Source organism: Neovison vison, chromosome 14 (assembly GCF_020171115.1).
Source record: "Neovison vison isolate M4711 chromosome 14, ASM_NN_V1, whole genome shotgun sequence".
NCBI lineage: Eukaryota > Metazoa > Chordata > Mammalia > Carnivora > Mustelidae > Neogale > Neogale vison.
The window spans coordinates 11,399,576-11,410,749 of NC_058104.1; the positions used below are offsets into that span (position 1 = coordinate 11,399,576).

The 11,174-nt window shown below is 57.8% G+C and overlaps 2 protein-coding genes across 2 annotated transcripts; one reads left to right on the plus strand and one right to left on the minus strand.

Moving 5' to 3' along the window:
• Positions 1-290: 290 nt before the first annotated feature.
• VPS37D (VPS37D subunit of ESCRT-I) lies at positions 291-4,143 on the plus strand. Its single transcript, XM_044232738.1, has 4 exons — positions 291-443; positions 1,786-1,957; positions 2,427-2,509; positions 3,061-4,143. Exons 1-4 carry the CDS (start codon positions 306-308, stop codon positions 3,421-3,423), a joined length of 756 nt encoding a protein of 251 aa, XP_044088673.1. The 5' UTR covers positions 291-305; the 3' UTR covers positions 3,424-4,143.
• A 4,379-nt stretch (positions 4,144-8,522) lies between these two features.
• On the minus strand, positions 8,523-11,151 carry DNAJC30 (DnaJ heat shock protein family (Hsp40) member C30). Its single transcript, XM_044233184.1, has one exon. The coding sequence runs from the start codon at positions 11,149-11,151 to the stop codon at positions 10,471-10,473; it is 681 nt and encodes a 226-aa protein (XP_044089119.1). The 3' UTR covers positions 8,523-10,470.
• Positions 11,152-11,174: the final 23 nt, after the last annotated feature.

An 11,174-nucleotide genomic window follows, 5' to 3' on the forward strand; every position in this document is an offset into this window, starting at 1 on the left:
GGAGACTGACGGCCTCGGGTACACCCGCCTGGCGGCGGGAGGATGGCTTTGCCGCGAGCTCTCGGGTGCGGGAGGCGCGGCTCTGCCGGGGCCGCCAGGGGTGCGGCCCGCCCCCTCCCGCCCCACCCCCAGCCCCAGCGCCGCGGCCCCTTTAAGAGCGGGCGGGGCGCCCTCTGGCGGCGGAGCGCCGCGCGCGGCGGGAGCCAGAGCCGGATCCCGGAGCCGGAGCGGAGCGGAGCGGAGCCGGGGCGGAGCGGGCCGAGCGGGCCGAGCCAGCAGCCGAGCTGGGGGCGCGGGCGGGCGGCATGTACCGGGCCCGGGCGGCGCGGGCGGGGCCGGAGCCCGGCAGCCCGGGGCGCTTTGGGATCCTCAGCACCGGGCAGCTCCGGGACCTGCTTCAGGATGAGCCCAAGCTGGACCGGATCGTGCGGCTCAGCAGGAAGGTAGCGCGGGGGGCGCGGGCGGGGGGCGCGGGGGACGGGCCGCGGCCTGCCGGACCTGCTGGGCGACCGAAGGGCCGCGCGGGCCGGGCCGCGGGGCCGCGGGAACCTGGCACGTCCGAGTGGGCCCCGCGGAGCCGCCCCCGGGGAAGGGGGCGCCCAGAGCCTGCCTGGGGCGGGTGGGGGGCGGGAGACCCAGGGAGGCGCCCGTGCACCCCCGGGATGGCCGCGAGGCGTGTCCTCCAGCGGATGCTCCGGGGAGGTGTGTTCCGGGGACAGGGACTGGCTGTGTTGTGGGGGGCCCTGTCTCGCACACCCACGTTCTGTAGGGCCAGAAAGGGGAGGCGCCTTCCATAAGGGAGAACTAGGGGCCTGTTTGACACCTGGGGGGACCTCTGGGGGGGCGTCTGCATTCTAAGGGTGCCAGAGGGGGCTTTGTGGCTTCCATTGGGAAGGGGGACTGGAAGCTGAGGCGTGTATTCCGTAGGCCACCATAAGAGAAAGTTGTATATTTCACGGGAGATAGGCCCGGGCTGCTGGTCTGTGGGGGGTAGAAAGGAAAAGTGTCTGTTGGAGGGAGGCAGACAGGAGGGGCCTGTGCATCCTACAGGGGACAGATGGAGGGTAGTGCGTTCTCCAGGGTCAGGGAGGGGGGCTTGGCCCTCTGACAGACAGAAGGAAGAAGCATTCTCAAGAGCCAGGAGAGAAAGGGGGTCTGCTTTCTGCAAGAGAAGGAGAAGCTGGGAGCAGGTGCTGGGGATCCGGGAGGAGAAGGGGGTGTGTATCCCCTGGGGTGTGGGGATTCCACTGGAGGGCAGGAGGAGGGGTGCAAAGGGAAGCGAGGGTGGCTTGAGGGGGGTACCATGCGGGGACAGGGCGAAGACATCTCTCTGGAGAGTGAGAGCAGGGGGGAATGTTTTCGGCACACACACCTGAGGAGGAAGCAGACAAAGGCCTGGAACGAGAGGGAAGCTGCCCATGCATGGAAAATGGGACAGAGGAGGGCGGGGGACTCCTCAGGGACCTGAGCAGACATATTAATTGAAAAATTAAAAATTAACTAACATTTGTGGAGGCGGTCATCGTTTTCCTGGCTTGGGCTCACAACAACCCGGGAAGGTAGCTGTTTTCTGCTCACTTTGTATAAGAGGAAACTGAGGCCCAGAGAGTGAACTCAAGGCAAAGCCCCGTCCAGGCCTCTTGGAGTCCCTCCACCTGTTAGCTGGCCATCCTGAAGGCGGGGTTCCTAGGGCTTGGCCCTTGGGCCCTGTGCCCGGCGTTGGGGGGGGGGCAGTAGGGGGATCTGGGCAGATTCCCTGAGTGGGCCTCCCGGCTCTTCTGGCAGTTCCAGGGCCTGCAGCTGGAGCGTGAGGCATGCCTGGCCTCCAACTACGCACTAGCCAAGGAGAACCTGGCACTGCGGCCCCGCCTGGAGATGGGCCGGGCTGCCCTGGCCATCAAGTACCAGGAGCTTCGAGAGGTGGCCGAGAGCTGTGCGGACAAGCTGCAGCGACTGGGTGAGGGACACTTGGGAGAACCGCCTGCCATGGGCGCCGTTGGCTTTCTGGCTGGCCGGGCTTGGGAAGGGCGAGGCTCTGAAGGGCAGGTCTTGGGCAGCCCTCCTCCCTGGCCAAGTCTTCGGGGTGCCGCTCCTGGAACACTGAGTTGGGGAAGTGAGCAGTCCAGGAGTAGAACTGGGTTGGAAAGGCCAGAAGGGGGCTCTGAGTAGGGGAAGAAAAGCTGCCCTGGGGTGCTCTAGGGGGCAAAGCCTCTGCTTCCTCTTTTGCGCTAGGACGGGGGCAGACCCCCGGGGGAGGTTCACAAACTGATCCCATGGGCAGGACCCTGAGGCACCAGAGAGAAGCAGAGAGTCACACACAGGGTCAGGGAGAGTCAGGATCGGGCCCTGGGTCTCTGGCCTGGCTTGTCTTGGGCGACGGGCCCTGAAGGCAGGCGCTCTTTCCTCTGTCCCTCTGTGGCCTTCAGAGGAGAGCGTGCATCGCTGGAGCCCCCACTGCGCGCTGGGCTGGCTGCAGGCTGAGCTGGAAGAGGCCGAGCAGGAGGCTGAGGTGAGGGGAGAGGCCGTGGGGCTGGGGATGGCAGGGAGGGAGACCCAGCCTATCATCGCCCCCCCTCCGTTCTTACACTGCAGCGTTGAGAGCCCCTCCTCCAGGAAGCCCTCCCTGAGTGCCTGGCCCCAGGAGAGCCCAGTACGCTGCTGTTCAGCTGTCCACCTTGGACAGCGAGGCTCATCCTCCCCAGCTGTGAATGTCTCAGCGTAGGACAGTGTAGACTGGGTCTGCAGAGGAGCTGGGGCGAACTTCTCCGTGCTGGGTCGGGAGCACAGTGCTCAGAGAGTCCCAGGAGGTAGCAGAGGGGGCCTTGATGAGAGACACCGAAGTTTACTCCAGGTGTGTCCCCATCTCGGATTCTGCCTCATCTTCCACCCAGCAGAGGACATGCGTCCCCAGTCCCTTGGCAAGTCCCAGGCAGGCCCAGGCTGGAAGTCAGGGGTCCCATCTCCCGGCCGTGGGGTGGGCACCCCTGGAAGAGATGAGGTGAGAGGGGGAGAGGTGTCTGGCTGGGCTCTTCTCAAACTGTGCCCGCCCTCCCATCCCAGGAGCAGATGGAGCAGCTGCTGCTGGGCGAGCAGAGCCTGGAGGCCTTCCTGCCCGCCTTCCAGCGCGGCCGCGCCCTCGCCCACCTGAGGCGGACCCAGGCGGAGAAGCTGCAGGAGCTGCTGCGGCGCCGGGAGCGGTCAGCCCAGCCGGCCCCCACTGCTGCCGCGGACGCCCCCAAACCCTTCCCCGCCGCAGCCGTCCTGCCCACCGGGGCCGCCCGGGGGCCGCCAGCAGTGCCCCGGAGCCTGCCTCCCTTGGACTCCCGCCCAGTGCCCCCTCTGAAGGGCTCCCCCGGGTGCCCCCTTGGCCCAGCCCCGCTGCTGAGCCCTCGGCCCTCGCAGCCAGAGCCCCCCCACCGGTAGGATCCAGGGTATGGCCCCCCAGTGGGGGGGCCCAGACAAACTTGATCTGTGGCTCCTCCTCCTCCCCCACTGTCTGGGTGGGGGGAGGGGCAGGCCCCTCCCCCTGGCCTCAGGCAGGCCCTGGCCCTGGAGGCTGAGCTGGGGAGGAGGGTCACCTGGAAGATGCCCAGAGAGAGGCCGGAGGTGGGGTGGGCAGGGTGCCTCTGGCGCTGAGGAAACGCTGCCTTTTTTTCCTCCCCGGCTGGGGCCTCCAGGGTAATGGGCCAGCTCCAATGAAAGAACTTTCCTGCTGGGGGCCTCCCCTGGAAGGTGCCTGCTTCCCCCAGGAGGCCTGACTGCACCCTTCCACTCCACTGGGCTATAGCACAATGCCAAGGCCGACAGGAGCGCTTTCCATCACGTCCTGCTCCTACCTTTCCCCAGTGCTGGGGCCTACCGCCTAGGAGCCGGGTGGTCAGGCCCCAGCTGCGGGGCCAGGGACACCATGGCCCTGGGGCTACTCTGTGCCCCACTCCCGCTCCGGACCCTGGGGCAAGGTAGGCCAGGGGCTCCTGACCTGCACCGATGCGAGTGGGCCATCCCCAGGAAAGACCATTCTGTATTTTTCTGTCCCCGTCTCCTTAGAATGGAACCTTTTTGAGGGCAGGTCCTTGTCTTTGTATGTTCTGTCCCCAGCCCCACCTCCCAGGGGCCGTCAATAAATGTGATGAGGATGACGATGCTGCCCGACTCGTCTCTGCTCCCTCAACCAGCCACTCTGCTGTCGCAGCCTTCACAGCCGAGCTCCTGCGATGCCCTCCCTTCCTCTCTGCCCAGCCAAAGCCCAGCTCTCCTTCAGGTCCAGCACTGCTGCTGCCTCTTCCATGAAGCCTTCTCTGACTACCAACCCAAGAGAGTCTTTCCTAACTCTTGTGGCCAGAAGCACACTCTGCTCCATCACTGTTCTCCAGTCGCCTCACCTGTATGCACCTTCTCTTCTTGGGTTTGTAAGCCCAGGCCGGATGGTTCCTATTCCTGCTCTGGCCTGCTGAATGACCACCTCCCGTGAGGGGTGGAGGCTCGGCTTCTGTGAGGCTGAAGGTCATGTTTTCAGCTAGGGTGAATACTCAGTAGCCAGCTTAGGCGATGAGGGTAGGAGAGGCCCTGGGTCAGCTTAGGTCAAGTCTAACGAGATGCCGATTGGCAGGGAGGCCTGGAAGGTCTGGCAAACAGGAGGGGGCAGGCAGAGTGCTGTAGAAGCGAACGTGATCGTGGTCCATGGGACAGAACCATCTAGAAAGAGGAAAATATTGCACTGGCTCTACTCTTCACTCAAGTTTTATACTGTAGGAGGGACTCCCCCGTCACAAACCACCATCGTTGGTCTCCTGGGCATATCCCCAATGCACTCGATGAGAACGAGGACTAGGACTAAATCCCACAACGAGGAGTTGAGAGCCATCTGAGATACGGGCGATGATTAGCCTCCGAACCCGCAAAGGGCTAGAGCTGTAGAGCCAGAGGTCAGAGTCAAGACCGGTGGGCGGAAACCATAGGATGGATGAGGTCCGTCCACAAAAATGAGCGAGCAGTGCCCGTGTGGAGTTGTAGACATTTCAGCAGTGGTCGGAGGGCCTGGCCCATCAGAGCTTTCCAGAGCCCTTAAGGTCTAGACAGAGGTACAGCAGTTAGGGGTGCAGTCAAAGCTTGTGCAGAGTGTCCACTCGAGAAGGTCTACCCCACACTGGCCTTGGTTCTCCCGCTGTCCTCGTTGCTAGCCCCTGAGCTGCTGGAGGCTGAGGGACACCAGAATCACAAGGTACCTGCCTGACCTGAGACAAGACTGAACTGCTTTGAAGACCTCCCACATCCTCAGCACAGCTTAGGGCAGGCTGGGCCCCTCTTGTCCTCGTTTTCCATTCCTGGGCCTTGCTTCCAGGGTTGTGGGTTTGTGACCAAAAGGAGAAAAGGCGTTGGGATTGGGCACGTCCGAACCCTCCTCCACTAGCGGGAATTAGCGAGCAGCCTCTGGAAGGCAGAGGCTAATGTGCACTCCCTAGTTGTTCAGCCTCCCCTCCCCAGGACAGGTAAGAAAAAAAAGGAATGACCAACCCCAGGGGAGGGGCTGAGAGGGGAGAAAAATATTATTCAAGCAAACCAGATGATATCTTTCTGCGGGTCTTACACCACTCACCTTCCTTAAAGGCTCAAACTCAGTTTTAGAAGGGGTAGGGAACAAGGCCTTGTAGTGTTCAGCTCTGGCATGAAAAAGACTTGAGGCTGGTGGGTATAGATACCAACAGAGTGGAGTGGGCTCAGTTCTGGGCCATGAGAAAGTTGAGATGGATGGTTAATAAACTTCATTAATCCTCATGCTTGAAGATACATGGAATATTCTGGAAGGCTCTGGAAGGTTCCAGCCAGTCTGGGCTTTTCCTCTGCCACCTAGCAATTTCTGGAACTTTCTGTTTCAAGGTTCCAGGACCCCAGGGAAATGTCCCTGAGCTCAATCCTCTGTGAGAGAGAACCTGAGAGTCTACATCAAGGGGCCCCTGAGAAAGGTCCCACCTATTACAAACCACCAGTGCTTTTACAAACCAAAACCAAAAAGTTGTCCAAATAGCAAAACTTCTATCCCTTTCTGTAATAACAAAGAGTTCCTGCCCTTTTAAGAAAGTCTGTTATGTACACATCCTTGTTCAAGAATCGCTATCTCGGGCATTATCCTAAGCTTCCCCCCCTTATGTCTGAAATATAAAACATAATCGAGGGAGGGGGGAGGGACTAAGGCTTATTGAATCAAGCAGGCCTGAACCAGAGTGGGCTAAAATCTTTACTACTGAACTGTGGTGTGGTCAGTGCAGAGCCAGGGCTAACAACTCGTCCCTGACTTCCAAGGCTAGAGACAAGTGGTTCAAGCTGGACTAGCTGTTAGTCTCTTCCAATTTATACAAGGATTTTACACAAGTGATCGAGGGCAGGAATTGATGTTACCTGCCTTTGTCCAGGGCCTTGCCATTGCTGTAGACTTCTCAAAAGATCCTTCTTGTCCCACATGAAAATAAGGTTTAGACTCTGCCTCGCTGCTGAGAGCGTGAGCTCTCGTAACAAGATACGTTATCTGCAAGCTCAAAGGGCTGCTGGGCTAGGAGGCTCACAGAGGGTCAAAGCTGCCCATTTCCACAAAGAAATACACCCTCTCCCGTTTTTTGGGAAAAAAATGCATGGTCCCTTCTTTTTCCCTTCTCGACAGACACGGAGCATAGAGAGACATTTCTCTATTATGAGCAAAATGGCCAAGTGTGTAGATCAAGGCCTTTTACACTTCCCCTCTGTGCGTGGGTGTGCCACGAACCCGGGAGCCATGTCCTCCCTAAAAGGCACATGTTAACAGCTTTTCCCAGGTGCTACTACAAGCGTGGACGTGAGCACAAAGGCAGCAAGTTTTCTCGTGTTTTGAGAGAAGTCAGAAATCTGTTTTTTTATACAGTCTTCCGTTTGGAAAGTTGTCTGAAGTTTTTGAAGATGTGGTGCCAGTCAGAGCGAAACATGGTATGCAGGTTGGCTGTGTGGCCTCTGGGGCCATGAACTGCAGCCCATTCTTGGTCCTCCTGAGACAGGCCTTGCCTGGTCTACCAGAAGCCCCCTCCCAGAACTGAGGGTGTGAATATTGTAGGGGCCAAAGCCGGATGGGAGGGAGAACGCACAGGACCCCAGCCGTAAGAGATCGATTGCGCAACACCATGACCATGACCTCAGAGCAAGTGCTCTCTGCACCTGCTTCTTGGGGATGACGGTACTGAGCATTCTCAGTATATACAAGTTCACCACGAGAACACAGATTCGGGTCTCGCGGTTATCCTCACACAGTAACAGAGGGATCCTCAACTGCTTTGCACAAACCGTACGGCCACCAGGCCCACAAGCTGGCCTGGGAACCAAGGTACTGAGGGCAGGCAAGGCGGGCCTTCTCCTATGATCCTGACCATGACAGGTGGCAGCGTGTGATCTTGTCACAAGGCTGAGGCATGGAGAAGAGGTAAAGACCAGGATAGAGCCCACTTCTCTACGGCACTGAATTCAAGACAGTGGATTGAAAAAACACCACTACTTCCTAGCCTCTCTTCCTGCGATCTGGTGACCTTCCAGAAAGGTCTGAGATATGCCACCTTCACCCTGAGGCCATTTCCCCCAAAATGAGTATGGTGGCCATTTACTTGGGCTCCATCCTTGGTGCCGAGGCTTGCGACCATAAGGACTCTGTGTGTGCGCGTGTGTGCATGCGTGCATTACGTTATATATTAATGACCAAATGGACAACTCGTTGGTCTAAGGGAGGTTATTCGTATTCATCTTGGCTCATGCTAGGATCATTATGGAAGGAAAGGTGCATCAAGTGAACAAAAAGCCAGAACCTCAGAAGGGAAGCAAATCCTACTCCCTTAGCGCTGGGATCTGTAAAGGATCAGTTAGTTACCCAGCAGTAAAAAAAAAATGTAACGAAGGGCAAAGTTTGGCTCAGGAGAAATAAAGTCCTGATCGAGTCCAAAGACAGTACTGGAATTGCCTACACAAGTATACCTTTGACTACTGTCTTGTCCGTGTCTCCCCGCTCGGGACTCTATGCGTGGCACTCACCGGCATACTGTACTTGCCCACCCCAATGAACGCAGCCTGAGGCGCTCTGGGCTGCTCTTACCCTTCTCCTGTCCTAGGTCCAACCTTTGAAGGAGTTTTTAGTTTGTGATCAAAAGGAGAAAAGTGTCTGGAGTTGAACATGTCTGAGCCTTCCTCCACTATTCGTAACAGCAGCAGCCCCTAGAAGGCGGGGATGATGTCCCTGGCCTGGTTCAGCCTCTCTGTAGGGCAGGTAAGAAACTGAGAAAGGAACGACTTAGGGCCATCTCAGAATGGGGAAATATGATGGGAACCAGTTTGGGGATCCTTGAGAAAGCCTCCCACACATCTCCCTTTCCATGAAGGGCCCAGACTCCATCTTAGGGAGAGTAGAGTTCACTCTGGGCTAAAAAACAAAAACGAAAACAAACACCTGAGGCAGGCAGGATGGCACTGTGAGAAGAAGGTGAGCCTGGTTCTAAGGCCTAAGGAGAGTCTTACAGTTGGATGATTAATAAACTTTATTGACCACCCTCCTTGGAGTTGCATGGAATGTTCCAGAAGTTTCAAAGGGTCTGCCCCTCCCCCAACCTTCTGGAACTTCCTATATACCTCCGTGTTCTGGGACCCCAGGGGAATGTTCTTAGCTTTGACATTCACGGACAGAACACAAACTCGGGGGGTCTATATAAAGCCACCGATGAGAAAGGTCCCAGCTATTACAGACCACTAGTGTTTATACAAACCTCCAAAGAACCCAATCCTTTTTGATAGAAACTCTGAGAGAATCATGCCCCAAGGACACTCCATTATTCGTCCAGGTGCCTGGTTGCAAACCACTGGTTTCTGGCACATTCTACCAAGCCGAACACTTCCTGTTGTTTGTATTCTGAAGGACTTGTTTTCCAAATATGAAACATAGTAACATTAAATGTTCTCTCTAAAAGTACATCTGCCCCTCCCCCCAAACCAAGGCTAACTGAGCCTACCAGGTCTGAATCCAAAGCCGGCTCAAATCTTTACCACTGAATCGTATGGTCACAGCAAAGTCCAAAGATTTTGCCCCAACCTCCAAAGCTAAAATCAAAATCATTTCTGAGACACCAATTTGAACTAGCTGTGGCCTTATCCTAATTATTAGGATTTCTCAAGAGCAGTTCTTACTAATATACCAAAGCACCGCTGGCTCTGGTTAGAACCTACACTTCTGTCCTCACTCTTGTGGTAGAGTTCTTGCAAAGGTTTTCCTATCCTACAGCTTTACACTTAGCCCTAGAGCAGGAACACCTGAGCTGCTGAACTCCCACAGCCCCCCTCACCGTCCCCCCACCCCGCACCATGATCAGGGACACAGAATCAAGAGCCTGACTACTACAGCTCCAGCCAAGTGGTGACCAACTGCTTAGCTCGACTTAGAAACCGAGAGAGGGAAAAAGCCCCAGCCAGCTCAGAATAAAGAACCAAGTTTCCACCACATGCCGCCTCTCCCTTACAAGTACCGTCGACGCCACGCTCAAGCTGCCAGGTTTCAAGGACTTGACTTGTGAGGTTAAACAAGAGGACAGGCCGCCATCCCAGTTTGCTGGATTCAAATTTCCAGTTTGTTGCTGTCTTTCGGGGAAGGCACGGGACTGTACAGTTAGCAAGGGGCACACTGTCCCAAGGATAAACTTGACTCTGCTAACATCATGTTTTAATCCCTGAGCCCATTAGAACTATGGATAATAAAGTGTGACAGACCTCAAGAGAGCAAAATGATTTGTTCCTCTGTGGCCGTGCCACCGAGTAATTTCTCTGACGTCCTACACAGGCACTCTGGTCCCTTATGCTCGGTGACCTTGCTTTGCAGCTCCCACATGGCACCAGCAGAAGGGGGAGTGGGGCCTGGGGCTGATCAAGTGTGGCAAGGTTTCCAAAGATCCCATTCTTACCCTACATCAGGTCTCACCTGTGGCTGGGGAACTCACAGAAAGACAAGGTTCGTACAACCCCAGAATTTTTCTTTTGGCAGCCAACAATTGGTCGCATGGCACGGTTCAAGGTTACACAGGCGCCCCACCGAACGAATGCGGGGCAGGAGCAGACAGGGCTTGCCCCGAGCTTTAGAACAAAGCCAGAGCACGTGTTCCAGAAGTTGACAACATCAGGAACGCAACCTCTGGAAGCAGGCACCCAAGGGACTCCAGAAAACCCTTCACTCTCGGGCTTTCGGGACTCTTCTTCTCGGGGCCTCTTTCTTGGGCATCCAAAAGCTTTCTTCCCTGGACCGTAGGGGAGGGACGTGCAGGTGGAGGGCTAAGCTGGGCGGGCGGGGAAGAGGGGGTAGGCAGCTCCTTCGGACCCCAGCAGAGGTAGACTACCGAAGGCAAAGGGTTCAAGCAGACAGGAAAGGCCATTTTCTCGGGGCCGGCTGGGAGCGGCTCCCCTGTCCTCCTCCTCCTCCTCCTCCGATTAAAAACGAAAGCTTATGAGGACGAAGGCTGTCAGGAGAAGGAACACAAAAGTCGTGTCTCGGGTCTCGTCCCAGCGGAAGCCCTTCTTGGCCCGGTCCTCCTGCTGCTTGCGCAGGGCCTCCCGCCGGGCCCGCTGGCGCCGCTCGCGCTCCAGCTGCTCTCCGTAGTGCGCTTGGTAGAAGGCGTCGAAGTTGAACATGGTGCGGCTGGCGCCCGCCGCGGCCTGACCGCGGTCGTGGGCCCAAGAGGCAGGTGGCCGGGTGCGGGGCGAGCGGTCATCGCCGGCGGGCCCCTTGGAGGGCCGGACATCAGGTCCGCGCAGGTCCTCGTCGCTGAGCAGGCCGCGGTCATACTTGCGACGCAAGGTGGCACTGCCCAGCACCAAGTAGGCCTGGGAGATGCGCGTGAAGCGCTCGGCAGCCTCGGCGCTCCCCGAGTTGCGGTCCGGGTGATAGAGGAAGCTCTGCCGGTAGTAAGCTGCCTTGATTTGCGCCTGCGTGGCCGTGGAGGGGACGCCGAGCAGCTCGTAGAGCGCGGTGCGCGAGTATGAGCGGTCGCCCTGGGAGTAAGTCCTCGCTTGTAGGCCCAGGCCGGACCCCGGGTTCTGTGGACCGGTCGGGACCAGCCACAACCTCCACAGTAACCGCCGCGAACACCTCAGATCGCGCTTGGCTGCCATCTTGGATGGACATGCGGGCGGTG

Excerpts from the sequence above, each read along its gene's own strand:
- VPS37D (XM_044232738.1), top strand. The coding sequence starts at position 306 with ATGTACCGGGCCCGGGCGGCGCGGGCGGGGCCGGAGCCCGGCAGCCCG. Across the intron at positions 444-1,785 it reads TCGTGCGGCTCAGCAGGAAG|TTCCAGGGCCTGCAGCTGGA; the intron begins GTAGCGCGGGGG and ends CTCTTCTGGCAG. Across the intron at positions 1,958-2,426 it reads GGACAAGCTGCAGCGACTGG|AGGAGAGCGTGCATCGCTGG; the intron begins GTGAGGGACACT and ends TGTGGCCTTCAG.
- DNAJC30 (XM_044233184.1), bottom strand. The coding sequence starts at position 11,151 with ATGGCAGCCAAGCGCGATCTGAGGTGTTCGCGGCGGTTACTGTGGAGG.